The sequence below is a fragment of the Vicia villosa genome, linkage group LG6 (assembly GCF_029867415.1).
Source record: "Vicia villosa cultivar HV-30 ecotype Madison, WI linkage group LG6, Vvil1.0, whole genome shotgun sequence".
NCBI lineage: Eukaryota > Viridiplantae > Streptophyta > Magnoliopsida > Fabales > Fabaceae > Vicia > Vicia villosa.
In genome coordinates, this window is record NC_081185.1 from 72,352,970 (window position 1) to 72,377,810 (window position 24,841).

The 24,841-nt window shown below is 42.5% G+C and overlaps 2 protein-coding genes across 2 annotated transcripts; both read left to right on the forward strand.

Annotated features, from left to right (window-relative positions):
- The first annotated feature begins 4,037 nt into the window (after window positions 1-4,037).
- Window positions 4,038-5,846, forward strand: LOC131613858 (uncharacterized). The gene is made up of 2 exons (XM_058885496.1): window positions 4,038-5,302; window positions 5,372-5,846. The coding sequence occupies exons 1-2, from the start codon at window positions 4,038-4,040 to the stop codon at window positions 5,844-5,846; spliced, it is 1,740 nt and encodes a 579-aa protein (XP_058741479.1).
- A 15,392-nt stretch (window positions 5,847-21,238) lies between these two features.
- LOC131613860 (uncharacterized) lies at window positions 21,239-23,047 on the forward strand. Its single transcript, XM_058885497.1, has 2 exons — window positions 21,239-22,503; window positions 22,573-23,047. Exons 1-2 carry the CDS (start codon window positions 21,239-21,241, stop codon window positions 23,045-23,047), a joined length of 1,740 nt encoding a protein of 579 aa, XP_058741480.1.
- Window positions 23,048-24,841: the final 1,794 nt, after the last annotated feature.

A 24,841-nucleotide genomic window follows, 5' to 3' on the forward strand; every position in this document is an offset into this window, starting at 1 on the left:
GTAGAGACTGGCGCGTACTCGCATGGGCAAGTGTGCATGGCTGTATTTCGAAGCAATTTTCAATGAGTTGTAAGCTTTATCTTCCGATCCTTCGAACAACAAAAGTGTTCTATCACATGTCACCTCTATTATGAGCCCAAGGGTGGGTTAAGTAATGCGTCATGACTCAAATTGCGGTGGCCTGAAGTGGACTACGTGAACACTTTTACTAAGAGCATCGACATGATGTAGTTGTAGCATGACATCAAACAAAACCACGTGACTTCCATGATCATTTTCAGATAGCTGGAATGAAGGAACTGTATGGGCATGAAGTCAATACCATAAGACATGAGGTGGTGAATGTTATAGGAGTGAGTGATGCTGACAAGTCATGAGCCAAGAGTCAAAATATTGTTCACCTTGCCCCATATGGTCATGCAAAATCTCTGCTACGTAAAGGTGAAAAGAATATCCAAATAGCCCAAACTTGTGTATTAAGTGTTACCTCAAGTCCCACACCTAAGAAAGAGCTATGCTGCAAGTGCTAAGTTTGTGTGTCAAGTCCCATTCACGAGTCCCACACTCAAAGAAACCTCTCCATTCCTTTCACACTTACCCTATAAAGACAACCTCACACTTCTCATTCAGGACGGGGGCTTTTCACACAACTCTCTCCCTCACTCGATTCTCTCACTCACTTCTCACTCTCATCCCAAAAACCTTTCTCCATTCTCTCATCTCTCTCTCTCCATAGCAAGAAAAGTTTGTTACACCTTTTAACAAACTCCATAACCGTCACCTCCATTGATAGCTTCAACCTTCATCTTCACTATCACTGAGCCATCAACTCGCATCAATCACCATCACTAGTTCCACGCAAAGAGGTCCAAGGTCCCTACCGGTTCAAACTTCTCACTCGCGCATGGAAATCCTTGGAACTGCTACATCCGAACTTCAATGACCACACAAGAGATGAGCCCGATCTGCAGTGGAACAAAAGAGTCGCGAATCTGATCTTCATCACTTTCAAACAAAGGAATCTGCAGTGCCTAGTATTGCGAAGTTTCGCTCAAGATCTCACCAGGTAAGCTCCATAAACTCACTCTACATTCATGTGCATGCTGTATGTGCCAAGGCGCTTGCCATAACTGTGTTTGATGAGAATGCGTGATGACTATTGTATGAAGTCCTACACTCTCTTGAATTTAGTTGAGATGATAACTTGGCTTTTGAGTGAGTGTTTCGTGATTATGCACTTTAGATTACGTAAGAACTACATTGATGCGCTTGCTTTTGAGTTTCGTCATAGATCTTGTGTGTTAGGGTTTTAGATCCACGTTCGGTTTTAAAGTTTGAGGAAGAATTAATAAAATCTAAGGCCGGATCTGGAATCTACGTGAAATTTCGAGCGGAGTAGTGGTAGTCTTGTAAGTTTCTGGAAAATTTGACTTGTCTCCGCCGTAGGTTGGCCGGAGAAGACGACCGGAGCGGAGCTCCGGCGTCTGAGTCTGTTGAAATTGTTTCTCTTCCGATGCAGACGTGGCACAACCTCACTGGTTATCGCTCCCATTTATTTGCTAGTTTTGTCCTTATTATAATCATTGGTTCATTACTTGGCGCGTTCTGATTGGCTCGAGCATACTTTTGTCTTATTCCACTTAATTGCACATTGACCAATTGATTTTTTTTCTGAGCTATGCATGTCACGTTTTATTACATGAATAATATTGCAACCATATGATAAAAAATGAAACAGAAATAAAAATAAAAAAGGTGGAAATAAAACTGGTTGTTGGTTGTTGGGCCTCACGCGCTGGGCTTCATCATTTTCAGAAATTATACACCCCATTCGCTAGTGCACCATCACTCATGGATCCTGGGCTTGTACGCAGACTACTATCTCCACCCCCTGTCTTTCTGGCCCAGTGTGCTCTTAACTGCATTTTAGTTCATAATACTGATTGCTGATTCACCCCCCTTGTTAATAGATTGTAATAATAAAAATTGATTTTTCTTTTATTTTCTTTTGCTTATTAATTGAATTTTCCTTAAATAAAAATGACAAAAACATTTTCCATTCAATTAGACTTTTAGAATTTTTATTTTCTTTTAATTGAATCCTTTTAATTGTTGTTTCCTTTGAGTTTTAATTGGTTGATAAACCATAAACCAATAAATTGTTTTCTTAGTTAATTCAAATTAGACTCTTGCATAAACAAAAATGACATAGTTTGTGAATAATGTTCATAATTGATTTTTGGGTTTGTATAGATTTAATTCTTTTGTTTTGTGAATATTTTCCATTGTGAATTGTCTAAAATGCCCTTGGTCTTTAATATTGGTTTTAACCCATTTAATTGTTTTTCTCCCCCATTTTCTTTTAGAATAATCATACAACATAGATTAGAAATTAGGGCTAGTTCCCCATTTTCATTCTTTTTCTTTTACAACTTTAAAACATCTAATAAATACTTGAAATAAATTCCCTTAAAAAATACCAAGAAAATACTTAAAACACTAATAATCAAAGTGAAAATTCTTAAAAAGGGAATGGAAGCTTGAAACATCCCTTGCTTAAGGGAATGTTCGAGTGCTTGGATCTCCCTTGCTTAAGGGTCCCATTCAGGCGTAAGTTCCCAACTTCTAAAAAAATATAAACCAAAGAGTAACTCGAGTTTCCCTTGCTTAAGGGATTTCCTCGAAACACTCAAACTCTCTCTCTCCTCTCCTTTCTTAAGGGCATTGTTATCTCCGCTCCATTGCATCCTAGGCTGTCCCCTTATGCAAGAGCGCGAGAGCGTTAACTCCGCCCAACTAAAAAACACAAAAACAAACAAAACTATGGAGCCGAACTACGGCGCTCTGATTCCTGAAAAGGATACGTAGGCATCAAATCGCGGGGCTTGAACGAGCACATTTGTAAATAATTCCTTATTTTCCCCGTATTTCTTTTGCATGCATTCACATGTAGATAGACATAGTACACACCCTTTAGATAGAAACAAACATAGGTGGATACCATCGAGTACGATGGGCGTGAGGGGTGCTAGCACCTTCCCCTCGCGTAACCGACTCCCGTACCTTGATTCTCTGGTCGCAAGACCCTGTTCTTATCCCTTGTTAGGTTTTCTGATATCCCTTTCCCTTATGGGATAAATATATTGGTGGCGACTCTGTTCATTTTTCGCGAGCGTGCGACAGCTGGCGACTCTGCTGGGGACTCTGCTGGGGATTTACCTAAGCAAGTCGATCCTAGCATTTGTTTGTTTTATTTTATTGGGTGTTTATTTGTTTTTATGTCTATATCTTGTATATATGTTTGCATGTTTATTTTCTGCTTGCATATCATGTTTATTTCTGCTTGCACATCATGCATCTGGACTATATTATGGGTCCCCGTGGGGGCCACATATTTTTCTGCTTTGTTTTGCAGGTGGGGGGTTTTTCTGAGGTAAAAGGCCCACTACCCAGGCCAGTGACACATAGGATTAGCGTGGATGCTCATGTTGACTCCCGTAGCGCTTGTTATGGCTGAGTTTGACATGGGGTACCACAACTGGGCGAGGTTCTTTCATGGAACACTGTGTCTGGCACGCTTGTTGCCTCAAACACTTTGTACCCCATGGGAACTGTAGATCCTGGTGACCATTAGGGACCACCTGTCCGTGTCTAGAATTCATACCTATGAGTTGGGGAGGGACAGGATACTAGCCTTCATCACACCTGGATTTCCATTTCGCAATCTGAAGCCGGAATTTTGAACCTGTTACATTCAGTGTTACCCAGATGTCCAGAGCTGCAAGGGACATTCAGTCTCTCACCACATCACACACATGACACATCATGCTATTGCATCCACCTCACTTCATTCGTGGAGAATCCTAAAGTCTATTTCCAAAAAAGATGTATATACTCTTTTTGCAAAAAAAAAGAAGAAAATAAAAGAAATAATGAAAAGGCTTTAGGATTCTCCCAATGAAATGCATTCCGCCATATCATTTAACATGCATGTTCATTTATTTTCAGGAACTTTTGGCTTTGTCTCCGACCAACACATGGCTCCACCATTGAAGACTGGTAGTCGCAATATCTCCTATACATTCCCGAATCCGAATCTGGATTCTCTTGGGTGTTTAGCGAAGAAGATCACGCCAGATGAGTCGACCAATTTCCGAGACAAATATGGGTACATTCTGAGCCTTCTCAAGATGCCGTTCACCAAGTACGAGCAAGAGGGAGTTCATACCTTGCTTCAGTTCTACAATCCTTCTCTGCGTTGCTTCACGTTCCCTGACTATCTCTTGGTTCCCACTTTGGAGGAGTATTCTCTTTTCCTCGGTATTCCGGTCAAAAAAGAAGAGGTCCCGTACTATAGCACCATGGAAGCCCCTACGTCCATTGAAATTTCTAAGGCTCTTTATTTGAGCAAGTCAGTCGTGGAAGCAAATCTCACCAAGAAAGGAGGATACTTTGGTTTTCGTATGGAGTTTCTGGTTAAAAGGGGTTGCGATGCTGCTGAGGCAAAAGAATGGGACACATTTAGGGCTATCCTGGCTCTAAGTATCTATGGCATCATGATGTTCTCGAACGTGCCCGACTTTGTTGATATGAATGCCATTCACGTATTCATTCTGCAGAATCCGGTTCCTACACTTTTGGGAGACGTTTATCACTCCATCCATCACAAGAATAGTCAGAAGGGAGGTCTGGTTAAATTCTGTGCCCCGTTGTTATATCGTTGGTTCAGGTCGCATTTGCCTGAGCGTGGTGCTTTCATTGATAATAGACACACATCTAAGTGGGCTGAGAGGATTATGGGGCTGAGGGCTAAAGATATTGTCTGGTACAATAGCGCTTTAGATGACAGGGAAGTTATTATGAGTTGCGGAAAGTTCAAAAACGTACCTCTCATGGGTCTTAGGGGCGGAATCAACTATAACCCCGTCCTAGCTAGAAGAACATTTGGATATGCTTTTATCAGTCCACCTGAGCAAAAAGAGATAGCTGAGAACATTTTCTATCATGTGGCCACCAACATTGGGCAGATGGCAGAAACTGTGCAAGCCTGGAGAAGTATTTGGTGGAGAGATAAGAAGCATTTTGGTCAGAGAGACTGTGCAACTTATAAAGACTATACTGAGTGGGTCAAGACTGTGGCTAACACCCAAGGGATGCCTTTCCCTCCTAAGGATCCCTTATATCTTCCTGCTGGTGAACAACCCAACATTGTCTCCATGCCTCGTTATAATCGAACTGTTGAACATAATCGAAAATTGACTGAACAAATGGAAACAATGCAAGTTGAGATGAATACTGCTAGGCAAGAGAAGCTTTCCGCACTTCATAAGTTGAAAATAAGAGAAATAGAGCTTGAAGAATTGTATGCTAGAGGAAGTACTTCTCAGAAAAGGCCAAGAGTGACTATAGACCCTAAAACTACTAAATCTCAAGAGAAGAAGCTGAAGGAACATTATGAGGCCCAGTTGGCAGATTTGACTGAAAGACTCCAGATTCAGACTAAAGAAGCCAATTCAGAAAGGGCTCGTCGAAAGAAAGCAGACAAACTCTTGTTGGAACGCCAAGGGACCTTAGAAAAGTGCTATGAAGAAATCCGAAAGCTGAAGGGTCAAGTAGAAGAAAAAGGTCAAGGTAACACCCAAGCTCAAGAGGAAGCCAGATGTTGGGAGTTGAAGAACCGCTACATGGAAACTATGCATTTCAGAAAGGACCTATTGATTCAAGAGATCATTAAGAGGCCAACTCGTGCTGAGACTAAAAAGCTGTTTGAAGAGATGAAGACCTGGAGTTACAAGAACATTGGAGATAGCCCTCTTCGTCATTTGGACATGGGAGATCCTGCTTAGTCTTGACTTTTGTTGTAGAATCACCACCAGTTTTGTTGGATGGGGTTCCTATTTCTATTTCTGTATTGTTGGCTCATGAGAGCGGAATATTTTGTACTTCAAAACTTGGTTGTGGAATTAATGGATTATGTTTGCTTATCTTGGTTATGCTTCAATCTTCTCCGTTATCTCGTGTTGTTGGTTTGAGACAAAGCTAAAAAGTCTTGAAAATAATAAAACATGCACACATGCACCCATGCACTCATATCATATTGCATTTACAGGTTTTTTATCGGATTCTAATTGGGGTCCCTTCCAACAACAGATTTCTTTTCCGACGACGAAGCTGACTTTCTTACATCCTTACCGCACCAGAAACAACGAGAAGAGAATCATGGACCAATTTGAACAGAATCAAGCTGCCCTCCGTAGGGATATGGATGTTATGGGGGAAAGAATGACCCAACTTATGGAGACTCTCCATGTCGTTGTCCAAGGACAGGAAGAGCTCAGAAAGAGCGTTGCTGGGTTGATCAAAGATACTCCTACCAATTCTGTTGATGGAGGGGTGAAAACTAAGGAGACTCCTATCAATGAGACACTTAAAGTAGTGGATGACCACCATGAGGTTATCGATCTTGAACATGATCTTACTGCTGAGTTGACTGAGACTGCTAAGATGTACCAAGCTCTTGAAGAACGCCTTAAGGCCGTTGAGGTTGCTAAAACTTCGAGTTTCGACACTGCTGCTATGTGCTTGGTACCTGGGATTGTTATTCCCCCGAAGTTCAAGGTGCCAGATTTTGATAAGTACAAGGGAGTTACCTGCCCAGAGACTCACATTCGTTCCTACTGCCGTAAGATGGCCGCTCACGCTGAGAACGAACCGCTGCTTATGCATTTCTTCCAGGATAGTCTCACTGGAGCCCCGTTAGAGTGGTATATGAAGCTCGAGAGGTCTAATGTTAGTACTTGGGGAGAACTTGTTGATGCCTTCCTAAAACAATACCACTACAATACTGCTATGACTCCTAGCCGCGCACAGCTACAAAATATGTCACAGAAATATGAAGAGTCCTTTAAGGAATACGCCCAGAGGTGGCGTGAGCTTGCTGCTCGTGTCCAACCTCCTCTCTTGGACCGTGAGTTGATTGATCTGTTTATCGGAACTCTGAAGGGGCCGTAATTTCAGCACATGGTTAGTAATACTTCTCCTTCCTTTTCGGATGTGGTCATCATTGGTGAGAGGGTTGAGAACTGTGTCAAAGCTGGTACCATTCAAGGTGTTACTAGTCCTAGCAACTCAGGTGGTAATGGTAAGAAGCCGTATTCTGGGTTTGTGAAGAAGAAGGAAGGTGAGACTAGCACCGCTTCTGTTGACCAAGGCCGGGCTCCTGCATATTCTGCTGTTCCACCTCCTTATTATCCGATGCCTTATGCTGTTCCTGGTCCATATGTCCCTCAAGCATATGCTGCTGCTCTTCCACAACCATGGATGGCACCCCAACAGCCTTTCGTACCACAACAACAAGCTGCTGCTCCCCAGAATCGTCAACAGAACCCTAGGCCTCAAGGTCAAAGGGGCCCACAAAGAACAAGATTCCAAGATAGGCGTATTGATCCGGTTCCGATGTCATATGCCCAACTTCTCCCTCAGTTGCTTGCTGGTCAATTGGTACAACTCCGTGAACTTGGACCTCCACCTAGCCCTCTCCCTCCTGGTTACGATGTTAATGCTCGTTGTGAATTTCATTCAGGGGCCCCGGGCCATACTATTGAAAAGTGTAGAGCATTCAAGTTAAAGGTTCAGGATCTTCTTGATGACAAGCTTATCTCATTCACTCCCACTGGTCCCAACGTGCAGAATAACCCTATGCCTCCTCATGCTGGTGCGACCAATGCTATTGAGTTATGTGATGATCAGATCCTGGTGAATGATGTTAGTGAGGTTAAGATGCCGCTAGCAACTATCAGAGAACATCTTTTGCAACAAAAGGTTTTGTGTGAGCTACATGACTACTGTTTGCAATGTTCTTCTAATCCTGAGGAGTGCGCTAGGTTGAAAGAAGAAATCCAGAAACTAATGAATGAAGGTGTTCTTAGAGTGGAAAGAGTCGTTCCTGTTGAAGATGTGGCCATCCTAGAAATTCCTTATCGTCCTGCTGAGGCGACAAAGACTCAGAGCACCCCTTTGGCCATTCAAGCCCCAAGGACCCCGCTAGTTATTCATGCACCGAGTGCTCCATTGACCATTCAAGCTACGAGAACTCCGATGGTTATTCAGGTTCCAAATGCTCCTTCAACTCCTTCAACCTCATCTCTCGTTCCCTCTCCTGTGAATGATTCTAAGGCTGTTCCTTGGAGTTATAATGTTGTGTATATTCGAGGGAAGAAGTATGACTGTCCTCCAGTGGGTAATTCGAGCATCACAAATATTGCTGGCACTGGTGGCATTACCCTTAGTGGTTGGATCTTTGCTGCCCCTCCTCCGCTTCCTAAAGAGACCAATAAGGACGCCAATGCACAAGCAAAGGGAAAGCAGGTTGCTGTCGACCCTCCTGTTGAGGATCATTAAGAAAAGTGATTACAAAGTGATTGATCAACTTGATCAGACTCAAGCTAAGATTTCTATCTTGTCCCTTTTGGTGCACTCGGAAGCTCACCGTGATGCTCTAATGAAAGTTCTGGCTTCCGCTCATGTGACTCAAGACATTACCGTGCCTCAGTTTGAAGGGGTTGTGACCAACATTGCTGCTGGTAACTGTTTGGGTTTTTGTGATGAGGAACTTCCACCTGAGGGTAGAGCACACAACAAAGCGTTGCATATCTCCGTCAAGTGTCTGGATGCTGTGTTGTCTCGAGTTCTGATTGATACAGGTTCTTCTCTTAATGTGATGCCCAAGACCACTTTGTTTAAGCTGAGTATGGATGGGATTATGATGAGACCATGCACTATGAGTGTCAGAGCGTTTGATGGTTCTAGAAGGTCCGTAGAAGGGGAAATTGATTTGCCTGTCTTGATTGGCCCTCACATGTTCTATATTGCCTTCTATGTTATGGATATACGTCCTTCATACACTTGCCTCTTGGGTCGTCCTTGGATCCATGCTGCTGGGGCTGTGACATCTACCCTCCATCAGTGTTTGAAATTTGTTGTGAATGACAAGATTGTTGTGATCACCGGTGAAGAGGATTTGATAGTCAATAACCTGGCATCATATCGTTATGTTGAAGTGGAGGGAGGGATACAAGAGACACCTTTTCAAGCCTTAGAGATTGTGTCGGTTGATAAACTCCCCGTGATTGAGAATAAGAAGGAGCTCGGAGCACCCCTCTCGTCTTTAAATGATGCTAAGGCCTTCTTAGAAGCTGGTACTCCCCGTAGTGCCTGGGGCAAGCTGATTGATGTTCATGAGACGCGAGACAAGTATGGCCTTGGGTACCAACCATCTTCTTCTACTCAGCTCAGCATAATTCCTGGAAAGAAGGTGATTCCCCCCATTTCTCAAGTGTTCGTCAGTGCAAGCACCAGTTTTGGAAGTCAGGTTCTCGCCGTGGATGATGATGATGAAGAAGATCTCTCCAGATTCATTTGCCATGCTGCGCCTGGACAGGAACTCAACAATTGGACTATCTTGGACATCCCCAGAGTCACTTTTATGGAGATGTAATTTTCTTGTTTCGATAAGTCATATGCTTCGCCCTAAGCATTTTGACCACTTGTATAAAGAAGGGCCCCCATGTTGTTTCAATTTGTTTAATATTGAATGAAAATCATATCTTCGCATGCAATTACTGTTCCATTTCTTTCATTTTTGTTTTTACTTTAAAAACTTTTTCAAAAATGGCAAAGCTTTTCTTTTTTCCTTTTTATGTGTTGCATTCTAAGGCATAAATCATCCGTCGTGCAGATCCGGCTCGAATTCCATCAAAAATGATAATGTTACAGTTCCACGTCTTAATATCCTTGAGAATCCAATTGACCAAGCTGATGAGGATAGTGGGGAAGATTGTGAAGTCCCTGAGGAATTGGCAAGACTTTTGAGACAAGAGGAGAAATCCATTCAGCCGCATCAGGAAGCCATAGAAACCATCAACCTCGTTACAGAAGAAGCAAAGAGAGAGGTCAAGATAGGTGCCGCTTTGCAAAGTGATGTGAAGAGAAGGTTGATCGAGTTGCTCCGAGAATATGTTGATATCTTCGCCTGGTCATATGAAGACATGCCTGGTCTAGACACGGATATAGTTATGCACAGGTTACCGCTCAAACCAGAACGTCCGCCTGTAAAGCAAAAACCACGAAGAACTCGACCTGATATGGCTTTGAAAATCAAGGAAGAAGTTGAAAAACAGTTGAAGGCTGGTTTCTTATCTGTGTGTGAGTATCCTCCTTGGATTGCAAACATAGTACCTGTTCCTAAGAAGGACAGAAAGGTACGCATGTGTGTTGACTACCGAGATTTGAATAGGGCAAGTCCGAAGGATGATTTCCCTCTGCCTCATATTGATGTGCTAGTCGACAACACTGCTCAGTATTCGGTGTTCTCCTTCATGGATGGTTTTTCTGGCTATAATCAAATAAAGATGGCTCCTGAAGATATGACCAAGACTACTTTTACCACTCCGTGGGGTACGTATTGTTATAAGGTGATGACTTTTGGTCTTAAGAATGCTGGTGCAACATATCAACGAGCAATGGTGACTCTCTTCCATGACATGATCCATAAAGAGATTGAGGTGTACGTCGATGATATGATTGCAAAATCCCAAACTGAGGAGGAACATTTGGTATATCTTGAGAAATTGTTTGCTCGTTTGCGAAAATTCAAGTTGAGGCTTAATCCAAACAAGTGCACTTTTGGAGTGCGATCGGGAAAGCTACTTGGATTCATTGTGAGTCAACGAGGGATTGAGGTCGACCCTGATAAAGTAAGAGCAATACAGAATATGCCAACACCGAAGAATGAAAAAGAAGTTCGAGGGTTCCTTGGGAGATTGAATTATATAGCCAGGTTCATTTCTCATCTCACTGACACTTGTGAACCCATCTTTAAGTTGTTGCGCAAGAATCAAGATATCCGTTGGGATGATCATTGTCAAGAAGCCTTCGAAAAGATCAAACAGTATCTCCAAGAGCCACCAATCCTCATGCCTCCGGACCCTGGAAGACCGCTTCTTATGTACTTAACTGTGCTTGAAGGATCTATGGGGTGTGTGCTGGGACAGCATGACGAGTCTGGTCGAAAAGAGTGCGCCATTTATTACCTGAGCAAAAAGTTTACCGATTGTGAATCCCGTTACTCACTACTCGAGAAAACTTGCTGTGCTTTGGTATGGGCTGCTCGCCGACTGAGGCAGTATATGTTGACTCACACCACTCTATTGATCTCCAAAATGGACCCGATAAAGTACATCTTTGAAAAACCAGCCCTTACAGGAAGACTAGCCCGGTGGCAAATGCTTTTATCAGAATATGATATCCAGTATGTCACACAGAAGGCCATCAAAGGAAGTGTCCTTGCAGATCATCTTGCTCACCAGCCATTAGAAGAGTATCAGTCAATGAAGTTTGACTTTCCTGATGAAGATATCATGAAACTGGATGATAATGAAGGACCCGAACCAGGAGAGCGATGGACTCTCACGTTCGATGGAGCATCAAATGCTATGGGCCATGGTATTGGGGCAGTTTTGACTTCTCCTCGTCAAACTCACATCCCTTTCACAGCTAGAATATGCTTTGATTGCACAAACAATGTCGCAGAATACGAAGCTTGCATAATGGGCCTCGAAGCAGCCATTGATATGAGGATCAAGATCCTTGAGGTTTATGGGGATTCTGCCTTGGTCATACATCAAGTAAGAGGTGATTGGGAAACACGAAACCCCAATTTAGTTCCTTATAAGGACTATATCTTGGAGTTGTTGCCCGCTTTCGAGGAAATCACTTTTGACCACATCCCACGAGAGGAGAATCAATTGGCAGATGCTTTGGCTACTTTGGCAGCTATGTTCAGAGTTAGCTCCCCTAAAGAAGTGCCAGACATAAGGATCCTCCGTTACAAAGAACCTGCACATGTATTTCCTGCTCACTGTCTCACTACTGAAGATGTGTATGATGAAAAGCCATGGTATTACGACATCAAGAGGTATGTTGAGAAGCGAGAGTATCCCGAAGATGCTACGATTGGTGATAAGCGAACGCTTCGAAGGTTAGCGTCCAAATTCTTCTTGTCAGGAGACGTCCTGTACAAAAGAAACTATGATTCAGTTTTGCTCAAATGCATGGATAGACACGAAGCAGAATTGATCATGCGGGAAATTCATGAAGGATCCTTCGGAACTCATTCTAGTGGGCACTCTATGGCCAAAAAGATCTTGCGAGCAGGATATTACTGGATGACAATTGAAAGTGATTGTTATGTATACGTGAAGAAGTGCCACAAATGCCAAGTGTATGCTGACAGAATTCATGTTCCTCCAACTCCTCTGAATGTCCTGACGTCGCCTTGGCCCTTTGCTATGTGGGGTATAGACATGATTGGACGAATTGAGCCACAAGCGTCAAATGGGCATAGATTTATTCTTGTTGCTATCGACTACTTCACCAAATGGGTTGAAGCTGCTTCTTACAAGAACGTAACCAAGCAAGTCGTTACTCGCTTCATCAAGAAAGAGATCATATGCCGATATGGGGTTCCAAACAAGATCATCACTGATAATGGGTCCAATCTTAATAACAAGATGATGGCAGAGTTGTGTGAAGAGTTCAAGATTGAACATCACAATTCATCACCCTATCGGCCAAAGATGAATGGCGCAGTCGAAGCTGCTAATCAGAATATAAAGAAGATCGTCCAGAAGATGTTCAGAACGTACAAAGACTGGCATGAGATGTTACCATTTGCTTTGCATGGCTAGAGAACTTCAGTTCGCACTTCAACTGGGGCAACTCCTTTCTCTCTTGTCTACGGTATGGAGGCCGTATTACCTGTCGAAGTGGAAATTCCTTCGTTGAGAGTCTTGATGGATGCCAAACTCGATGAAACAGAATGGGTTCAAACGAGGCTTGACCATCTCAATCTAATTGAGGAGAAACGCTTATCCTCCATCTTCCATGGCCAGTTGTACCAAAAGAGGATCAAGAAAGCGTATGACAAGAAAATTCGGCCTCGAGAATTCCACACAGGTGACCTAGTCGTAAGGAAGATCTTGCCAATTCACACCGATCCAAGGGGAAAATGGACTCCCAACTATGAGGGACCATACATTGTGAAGAAAGCATTTTCAGCTGGTGCTTTAATCCTGACAAAGATGGATGGGGAAGACGTTCCGCTTCCAGTCAATTCAGACTCAGTCAAAAAATACTACGCATAAAAGACCCGCTAGGTCGACGTACCTAGGCAAAAATAAGGGCATCCTTGTAAACCAAAAGGGTTTGGGAAAAAATTAGGGATAAAACAAAAAAAAAGAATAACCCGCTAAGTTGAAAACCCGAAAGGGCGACTTAGGCAAAAGGGGGTATCCCGCTGGATTGAAAACCCGAAAGGGCGATCCAGGCAAAAGTTAGGGATCAAAAGCGAGAGGCTGCAGTCTGGATATCCTTCACAAATACCACTATACGCCCTTGGCAGAACGGACAGATCAATCCAACCATTACCCTTCTGAAGCAAAGCATTGAGAGGATCGAGGATATGGGAACTGTAGCAATATCAGTTTTAATGGAAATCCGAGCATTTCTCTTTGCCATCTTGCTCTTTGCATTTTATTTTCTTCTTCGCAACTACCTCATTTAGGAGTTGCTTCCTTGTACAGAAGCCTATTCATAGGCATTCCATCAATAAAATGATCTTTTGATAAAAAGCGTTCTTTCCTACTTTTCATTTTTCGCATGCGAGGTGTGATTTAATTCGTTATTAAACATTGCATTGAAAGCATGGGGAATAATAATCACAAAATCAAAACGAAACATGATGTTACATAAACATAAAAATGCTCTAAGGGGCACCATTTGCATCCAAACGTTGTTTTCTGTGCAGGTTGCAAGTTCTAGCCGTCATCTTGGCTTATGACATGCCACAAAGGTCGTCATCATCCCGCGTGAAAGTTCAAGCGTGTAATTCATCAGTACTGGTAAGCACGGGGCACCTAAAGAGATCCATGTCCCTCCTCCATATGGCAGACAAAGAAGGGTCCCTCAAAACTCACGTTTCCCCAAGCAGTATGGGATGTAAGGAAAGTCGAGCAAAGTCACTTCCTCCCCAACAGAGCTATGTTCTAACCCTCAACACAGTTGCCAATAATCTTTGGTACTATGAGGTTTCCAACGCCCATCCACAATGGCGTCTCAAGAGAATAAGCAACGGACCCCAATGATCCCGCTCCGCTACCTCTTCAATGCCTTTATTTGGCAATCTGCATATAGTGTTCATTGCATTGCATCCTCAAAAGCGTAGCATATCCATCAAAATGGGGCATTACGCCATAGAAAAATTCAAACATGCATATGAAGCATAAGCCAGATAACGTAAGTCAATGTTGAGCCAAAACAATGACACATCCCTACAGAAGTTGTCATCATTACAGACTTCGCTTGATGTCCGCCATCATATCACAAACACTTTTAAGCTGCGGTGCCGATACGAGGTATCCTCAATCCCCGATAAGTGTCTGACACAATGACCCTCTACTTGTATCTTCTCCTGGTGTCGAGTCGATGTTGAGTCATAGATCGTAAGAGATCTTATTCTTTCAGTCCTGAAGATCATGCTTAGGTCTTCTCCTGGTGTCGAGTCGATGTTGAGTCATAGATCGTAAGAGATCTTATTCTTTCAGTCCTGAAGATCATGCTTAGGTCTTCTCCTGGTGTCGAGTCGATGTTGAGTCATAGATCGTAAGAGATCTTATTCTTTCAGTCCTGAAGATCATGCTTAGGTCTTCTCCTGGTGTCGAGTCGATGTTGAGTCATAGATCGTAAGAGATATTATTCTTTCAGTCCTGAAGATCATGCTTAGGTCTTCTCCTGGTGTCGAGTCGATGTTGAGTCATAGATCGTAAGAGATCTTATTCTTTCAGTCTTGAAGATCATGCTTAGGTCTTCTCCTGGTGTCGAGTCGATGTTGAGTCATAGATCGTAAGAGATCTTATTCTTTCAGTCCTGAAGATCATGCTTAGGTCTTCTCCTGGTGTCGAGTCGATGTTGAGTCATAGATCGTAAGAGATCTTATTCTTTCAGTCCTAAAGATCATGCTTAGGTCTTCTCCTGGTGTCGAGTCGATGTTGAGTCATAGATCGTAAGAGATCTTATTCTTTCAGTCCTGAAGATCATGCTTAGGTCTTCTCCTGGTGTCGAGTCGATGTTGAGTCATAGATCGTAAGAGATCTTATTCTTTCAGTCCTGAAGATCATGCTTAGGTCTTCTCCTGGTGTCGAATCGATGTTGAGTCATAGATCGTAAGAGATCTTATTCTTTCAGTCCTGAAGATCATGCTTAGGTCTTCTCCTGGTGTCGAGTCGATGTTGAGTCATAGATCGTAAGAGATCTTATTCTTTCAGTCCTGAAGATCATGCTTAGGTCTTCTCCTGGTGTCGAGTCGATGTTGAGTCATAGATCGTAAGAGATCTTATTCTTTCAGTCCTGAAGATCATGCTTAGGTCTTCTCCTGGTGTTGAGTCGATGTTGAGTCATAGATCGTAAGAGATCTTATTCTTTCAGTCCTGAAGATCATGCTTAGGTCTTCTCCTGGTGTTGAGTCGATGTTGAGTCATAGATCGTACGAGATCTTTTTTTTTCCTTTCGGTCATTGTTTCATACAACAATTCTCTTTGAAAACCCTGTATTGGCACCGTTACCATGTTACAAGCTATCACCATCCAAATCCATTGTTCATTGTAAATATATCCACCAGAAAAACAAACTCCTCTCTTTCCCTAGCAGATATCAAAACAAAAATAAAGAATAAAGACCACTCCATCTCCTCGGGACAAATTTCGGGTCTTTGGTATTTAATCTTCTTCTACTCCGAATGTTCGAAAGGCTGGCGCCAATCTCACCTTCGAGTATAAGACGATTAAATAGGGGCAGCTGTCATACCCCAAATTTGTCCTACCCTTTAACTTCTAGCTGGCTTAGGCTTTGCATTCATGTACATACATCACTTAGGTCATAACTCACACTCATGCATGCATACCATTGGTATCAATCAAAGACTAGCAGGAAAGAACTTTTGTGGCAAGGAACTTCCTACCAGATGTGTGGATCTGAGGTAATCATGTGGCTCTATGTTCATTGAAGCCCTCCTGGGTTAGGTTTTTCTCAGTCCCAATCCAAGGCATTGGTTGAGGGATATTGGCTTGCAAATCATCCGGTTCTTTAAATCAGGGTTTCTTTGACCAAAGTCAACCAGTCGACTTTCTGGTCAACATTCAATCAGGAATGGTTTCTGTGTGTGAGATGCTTCTCATACTGACTATGTGGATGTGTTTGTTTGACTGGATTTGATTGGAGGATATTTAATCGGGAATTTCATCAATAGTCGGAAAAATCAAGACAATTGACTTTTGGGTCAAAATCAGGAGAATTATTCGAATATTGACTTTTGATGGAAAGTTGGTCAAGAAAAGTCAAAGAATGGATAAAATCGGGAGTTTGACAAAAAGTTGCCAAAAATAGAAAAATAACAAAAGTGGAAAGCTTTCATACTTAGAAAAATTTTGGCATTGGAAATCTAGTTGAGCAGTCCACTTCACCATCAGTTTACACGTGGCAGATGACATTTTTTGGAGAAATTCCCAACATCAAAGTTGTTCCTCTCATGGAGGAGAACAACTTTGTAGTTGGACACTTTTTCATTTGAAGCTTGGTTAGAGAGTTATTATGGATTGAATTTGCTGAAAAGTCATTTTGGCCAAGTCACAATCCAAGTCATGGGCCAAGTCATGACCAAACATTTCATCAAGCATGTGGCAGGCCAAATTGCAAGCTGATTTTAGAGGTATACAAGTGTGCTATGAATACAAACTTGGTATGCATATCTTCTCCTCCATGCCCTCTATGCAATGAAACAAGAATTGAGAAAATTGGGTGGATATCGAATCAATTGTGGATGTTCAAAGTCATGCCTTCACCCTGACCAGGTCAGGCATCTGGCTGGGCATAAAAGTCAGGTCACGCGAGGCATTTAATCAAACACGTCGCATACCATTTCCAAGAATGATTTTAAGGAACTACAAGCACTTATTTGAATCAGATTCAGGTTCAAACTAATATCTCCCATACCCTCTATCCAACGGGAAAATAATCATGCCATTTGGATATGTAATCAGCAAGTTACAAGGGTTTAAAGTCGTGTTCTCATCTGGATGGCATAAGGTAGAGACTGGCGCGTACTCGCATGGGCAAGTGTGCATGGCTGTATTTCGAAGCAATTTTCAATGAGTTGTAAGCTTTATCTTCCGATCCTTCGAACAACAAAAATGTTCTATCACATGTCACCTCTATTATGAGCCCAAGGGTGGGTTAAGTAATGCGTCATGACTCAAATTGCGGTGGCCTGAAGTGGACTACGTGAACACTTTTACTAAGAGCATCGACACGATGTAGTTGTAGCATGACATCAAACAAAACCACGTGACTTCCATGATCATTTTCAGATAGCTGGAATGAAGGAACTGTATGGGCATGAAGTCAATACCATAAGACATGAGGTGGTGAATGTTATAGGAGTGAGTGATGCTGACAAGTCATGAGCCAAGAGTCAAAATATTGTTCACCTTGCCCCATATGGTCATGCAAAATCTCTGCTACGTAAAGGTGAAAAGAATATCCAAATAGCCCAAACTTGTGTATTAAGTGTTACCTCAAGTCCCACACCTAAGAAAGAGCTATGCTGCAAGTGCTAAGTTTGTGTGTCAAGTCCCATTCACGAGTCCCACACTCAAAGAAACCTCTCCATTCCTTTCACACTTACCCTATAAAGACAACCTCACACTTCTCATTCAGGACGAGGGCTTTTCCACACAACTCTCTCCCTCACTCGATTCTCTCACTCACTTCTCACTCTCATCCCAAAAACCTTTCTCCATTCTCTCACCTCTCTCTCTCCATAGCAAGAAAAGTTTGTTACACCTTGTAACAAACTCCATAACCGTCACCTCCATTGATAGCTTCAACCTTCATCTTCACTATCACTGAGCCATCAACTCGCATCAATCACCATCACTAGTTCCACGCAAAGAGGTCCAAGGTCCCTACCGGTTCAAACTTCTCACTCGCGCATGGAAATCCTTGGAACTGCTACATCCGAACTTCAATGACCACACAAGAGCTGAGCCCGATCTGCAGTGGAACAAAAGAGTCGCGAATCTGATCTTCATCACTTTCAAACAAAGGAATCTGCAGTGCCTAGTATTGCGAAGTTTCGCTCAAGATCTCACCGGGTAAGCTCCATAAACTCACTCTACATTCATGTGCATGCTGTATGTGCCAAGGCGCTTGCCATAACTGTGTTTGATGAGAATGCGTGATGACTATTGTATGAAGTCCTACACTCTCTTGAATTTAGTTGAGATGATAACTTGGCTTTTGAGTGAGTGTTTCGTGATTATGCACTTTAGATTACGTAAGAACTACATTGATGCGCTTGCTTTTGAGTTTCGTCATAGATCTTGTGTGTTAGGGTTTTAGATCCACGTTCGGTTTTAAAGTTTGAGGAAGAATTAATAAAATCTAAGGCCGGATCTGGAATCTACGTGAAATTTCGAGCGGAGTAGTGGTAGTCTTGTAAGTTTCTGGAAAATTTGACTTGTCTCCGCCGTAGGTTGGCCGGAGAAGACGACCGGAGCAGAGCTCCGGCGTCTAAGTCTGTTGAAATTGTTTCTCTTCCGATGCAGACGTGGCACAACCTCACTGGTTATCGCTCCCATTTATTTGCTAGTTTTGTCCTTATTATAATCATTGGTTCATTACTTGGCGCGTTCTGATTGGCTCGAGCATACTTTTGTCTTATTCCACTTAATTGCACATTGACCAATTGATTTTTTTTCTGAGCTATGCATGTCACGTTTTATTACATGAATAATATTGCAACCATATGATAAAAAATGAAACAGAAATAAAAATAAAAAAGGTGGAAATAAAACTGGTTGTTGGTTGTTGGGCCTCACGCGCTGGGCTTCATCATTTTCAGAAATTATACACCCCATTCGCTAGTGCACCATCACTCATGGATCCTGGGCTTGTACGCAGACTACTATCTCCACCCCCTGTCTTTCTGGCCCAGTGTGCTCTTAACTGCATTTTAGTTCATAATACTGATTGCTGATTCACCCCCCTTGTTAATAGATTGTAATAATAAAAATTGATTTTTCTTTTATTTTCTTTTGCTTATTAATTGAATTTTCCTTAAATAAAAATGACAAAAACATTTTCCATTCAATTAGACTTTTAGAATTTTTATTTTCTTTTAATTGAATCCTTTTAATTGTTGTTTCCTTTGAGTTTTAATTGGTTGATAAACCATAAACCAATAAATTGTTTTCTTAGTTAATTCAAATTAGACTCTTGCATAAACAAAAATGACATAGTTTGTGAATAATGTTCATAATTGATTTTTGGGTTTGTATAGATTTAATTCTTTTGTTTTGTGAATATTTTCCATTGTGAATTGTCTAAAATGCCCTTGGTCTTTAATATTGGTTTTAACCCATTTAATTGTTTTTCTCCCCCATTTTCTTTTAGAATAATCATACAACATAGATTAGAAATTAGGGCTAGTTCCCCATTTTCATTCTTTTTCTTTTACAACTTTAAAACATCTAATAAATACTTGAAATAAATTCCCTTAAAAAATACCAATAAAATACTTAAAACACTAATAATCAAAGTGAAAATTCTTAAAAAGGGAATGGAAGCTTGAAACATCCCTTGCTTAAGGGAATGTTCGAGTGCTTGGATCTCCCTTGCTTAAGGGTCCCATTCAGGCGTAAGTTCCCAACTTCTAAAAAAATATAAACCAAAGAGTAACTCGAGTTTCCCTTGCTTAAGGGATTTCCTCGAAACACTCAAACTCTCTCTCTCTCTCTCCTCTCCTTTCTTAAGGGCATTGTTATCTCCGCTCCATTGCATCCTAGGCTGTCCCCTTATGCAAGAGCGCGAGCGTTAACTCCGCCCAACTAAAAAACACAAAAACAAACAAAACTATGGAGCCGAACTACGGCGCTCTGATTCCTGAAAAGGATACGTAGGCATCAAGTCGCGGGGCTTGAACGAGCACATTTGTAAATAATTCCTTCTTTTCCCCGTATTTCTTTTGCATGCATTCACATGTAGATAGACATAGTACACACCCTTTAGATAGAAACAAACATAGGTGGATACCATCGAGTACGATGGGCGTGAGGGGTGCTAGCACCTTCCCCTCGCGTAACCGACTCCCGTACCTTGATTCTCTGGTCGCAAGACCCTGTTCTTATCCCTTGTTAGGTTTTCTGATATCCCTTTCCCTTATGGGATAAATATATTGGTGGCGACTCTGTTCATTTTTCGCGAGCGTGCGACAGCTGGCGACTCTGCTGGGGACTCTGCTGGGGATTTACCTAAGCAAGTCGATCCTAGCCTTTGTTTGTTTTATTTTATTGGGTGTTTATTTGTTTTTATGTCTATATCTTGTATATATATTTGCATGTTTATTTTCTGCTTGCATATCATGTTTATTTCTGCTTGCACATCATGCATCTGGACTATATTATGGGTCCCCGTGGGGGCCACATATTTTTCTGCTTTGTTTTGCAGGTGGGGGGTTTTTGTGAGGTAAAAGGCCCACTGCCCAGGCTAGTAACACATAGGATTAGCGTGGATGCTCATGTTGACTCCCGTAGCGCTTGCTATGGCTGAGTTTGACATGGGGTACCACAACTGGGCGAGGTTCTTTCATGGAACACTGTGTCTGGCACGCTTGTTGCCTCAAACACTTTGTACCCCATGGGAACTGTAGACCCTGGTGACCATTAGGGACCACCTGTCCGTGTCTAGAATTCATACCTGTGAGTTGGGGAGGGACAGGATACTAGCCTTCACCACACCTGGATTTCCATTTCGCAATCTGAAGCCGGAATTTTGAACCTGTTACATTCAGTGTTACCCAGATGTCCAGAGCTGCAAGGGACATTCAGTCTCTCACCACATCACACACATGACACATCATGCTATTGCATCCACCTCACTTCATTCGTGGAGAATCCTAAAGTCTATTTCCAAAAAAGATGTATATACTCTTTTTGCAAAAAAAAAGAAGAAAAAAAAAGAAATAATGAAAAGGCTTTAGGATTCTCCCAATGAAATGCATTCCGCCATATCATTTAACATGCATGTTCATTTATTTTCAGGAACTTTTGGCTTTGTCTCCGACCAACACATGGCTCCACCATGTAAGACTGGTAGTCGCAATATCTCCTATACATTCCCGAATCCGAATCTGGATTCTCTTGGGTGTTTAGCGAAGAAGATCACGCCAGATGAGTCGACCAATTTCCGAGACAAATATGGGTACATTCTGAGCCTTCTCAAGATGCCGTTCACCAAGTACGAGCAAGAGGGAGTTCATACCTTGCTTCAGTTCTACAATCCTTCTCTGCGTTGCTTCACGTTCCCTGACTATCTCTTGGTTCCCACTTTGGAGGAGTATTCTCTTTTCCTCGGTATTCCGGTCAAAAAAGAAGAGGTCCCGTACTATAGCACCATGGAAGCCCCTACGTCCATTGAAATTTCTAAGGCTCTTTATTTGAGCAAGTCAGTCGTGGAAGCAAATCTCACCAAGAAAGGAGGATACTTTGGTTTTCGTATGGAGTTTCTGGTTAAAAGGGGTTGCGATGCTGCTGAGGCAAAAGAATGGGACACATTTAGGGCTATCCTGGCTCTAAGTATCTATGGCATCATGATGTTCTCGAACGTGCCCGACTTTGTTGATATGAATGCCATTCACGTATTCATTCTGCAGAATCCGGTTCCTACACTTTTGGGAGACGTTTATCACTCCATCCATCACAAGAATAGTCAGAAGGGAGGTCTGGTTAAATTCTGTGCCCCGTTGTTATATCGTTGGTTCAGGTCGCATTTGCCTGAGCGTGGTGCTTTCATTGATAATAGACACACATCTAAGTGGGCTGAGAGGATTATGGGGCTGAGGGCTAAAGATATTGTCTGGTACAATAGCGCTTTAGATGACAGGGAAGTTATTATGAGTTGCGGAAAGTTCAAAAACGTACCTCTCATGGGTCTTAGGGGCGGAATCAACTATAACCCCGTCCTAGCTAGAAGAACATTTGGATATGCTTTTATCAGTCCACCTGAGCAAACAGAGATAGCTGAGAACATTTTCTATCATGTGGCCACCAACATTGGGCAGATGGCAGAAGCTGTGCAAGCCTGGAGAAGTATTTGCTGGAGAGATAAGAAGCATTTTGGTCAGAGAGACTGTGCAACTTATAAAGACTATACTGAGTGGGTCAAGACTGTGGCTAACACCCAAGGGATGCCTTTCCCTCCTAAGGATCCCTTATATCTTCCTGCTGGTGAACAACCCAACATTGTCTCCATGCCTCGTTATAATCGAACTGTTGAACAGAATCGAAAATTGACTGAACAAATGGAAACAATGCAAGTTGAGATGAATACTGCTAGGCAAGAGAAGCTTTCCGCACTTCATAAGTTGAAAATAAGAGAAATAGAGCTTGAAGAATTGTATGCTAGAGGAAGTACTTCTCAGAAAAGGCCAAGAGTGACTATAGACCCTAAAACTACTAAATCTCAAGAGAAGAAGCTGAAGGAACATTATGAGGCCCAGTTGGCAGATTTGACTGAAAGACTCCAGATTCAGACTAAAGAAGCCAATTCAGAAAGGGCTCGTCGAAAGAAAGCAGACAAACTCTTGTTGGAACGCCAAGGGACCTTAGAAAAGTGCTATGAAGAAATCCGAAAGCTGAAGGGTCAAGTAGAAGAAAAAGGTCAAGGTAACACCCAAGCTCAAGAGGAAGCCAGATGTTGGGAGTTGAAGAACCGCTACATGGAAACTATGCATTTCAGAAAGGACCTATTGATTCAAGAGATCATTAAGAGGCCAACTCGTGCTGAGACTAAAAAGCTGTTTGAAGAGATGAAGACCTGGAGTTACAAGAACATTGGAGATAGCCCTCTTCGTCATTTGGACATGGGAGATCCTGCTTAGTCTTGACTTTTGTTGTAGAATCACCACCAGTTTTGTTGGATGGGGTTCCTATTTCTATTTCTGTATTGTTGGCTCATGAGAGCGGAATATTTTGTACTTCAAAACTTGGTTGTGGAATTAATGGATTATGTTTGCTTATCTTGGTTATGCTTCAATCTTCTCCGTTATCTCGTGTTGTTGGTTTGAGACAAAGCTAAAAAGTCTTGAAAATAATAAAACATGCACACATGCACCCATGCACTCATATCATATTGCATTTACAGGTTTTTTATCGGATTCTAATTGGGGTCCCTTCCAACAACAGATTTCTTTTCCGACGACGAAGCTGACTTTCTTACATCCTTACCGCACCAGAAACAACGAGAAGAGAATCATGGACCAATTTGAACAGAATCAAGCTGCCCTCCGTAGGGATATGGATGTTATGGGGGAAAGAATGACCCAACTTATGGAGACTCTCCATGTCGTTGTCCAAGGACAGGAAGAGCTCAGAAAGAGCGTTGCTGGGTTGATCAAAGATACTCCTACCAATTCTGTTGATGGAGGGGTGAAAACTAAGGAGACTCCTATCAATGAGACACTTAAAGTAGTGGATGACCACCATGAGGTTATCGATCTTGAACATGATCTTACTGCTGAGTTGACTGAGACTGCTAAGATGTACCAAGCTCTTGAAGAACGCCTTAAGGCCGTTGAGGTTGCTAAAACTTCGAGTTTCGACACTGCTGCTATGTGCTTGGTACCTGGGATTGTTATTCCCCCGAAGTTCAAGGTGCCAGATTTTGATAAGTACAAGGGAGTTACCTGCCCAGAGACTCACATTCGTTCCTACTGCCGTAAGATGGCCGCTCACGCTGAGAACGAACCGCTGCTTATGCATTTCTTCCAGGATAGTCTCACTGGAGCCCCGTTAGAGTGGTATATGAAGCTCGAGAGGTCTAATGTTAGTACTTGGGGAGAACTTGTTGATGCCTTCCTAAAACAATACCACTACAATACTGCTATGGCTCCTAGCCGCGCACAGCTACAAAATATGTCACAGAAATCTGAAGAGTCCTTTAAGGAATACGCCCAGAGGTGGCGTGAGCTTGCTGCTCGTGTCCAACCTCCTCTCTTGGACCGTGAGTTGATTGATCTGTTTATCGGAACTCTGAAGGGGCCGTAATTTCAGCACATGGTTAGTAATACTTCTCCTTCCTTTTCGGATGTGGTCATCATTGGTGAGAGGGTTGAGAACTGTGTCAAAGCTGGTACCATTCAAGGTGTTACTAGTCCTAGCAACTCAGGTGGTAATGGTAAGAAGCCGTATTCTGGGTTTGTGAAGAAGAAGGAAGGTGAGACTAGCACCGCTTCTGTTGACCAAGGCCGGGCTCCTGCATATTCTGCTGTTCCACCTCCTTATTATCCGATGCCTTATGCTGTTCCTGGTCCATATGTCCCTCAAGCATATGCTGCTGCTCTTCCACAACCATGGATGGCACCCCAACAGCCTTTCGTACCACAACAACAAGCTGCTGCTCCCCAGAATCGTCAACAGAACCCTAGGCCTCAAGGTCAAAGGGGCCCACAAAGAACAAGATTCCAAGATAGGCGTATTGATCCGGTTCCTATGTCATATGCCCAACTTCTCCCTCAGTTGCTTGCTGGTCAATTGGTACAACTCCGTGAACTTGGACCTCCACCTAGCCCTCTCCCTCCTGGTTACGATGTTAATGCTCGTTGTGAATTTCATTCAGGGGCCCCGGGCCATACTATTGAAAAGTGTAGAGCATTCAAGTTAAAGGTTCAGGATCT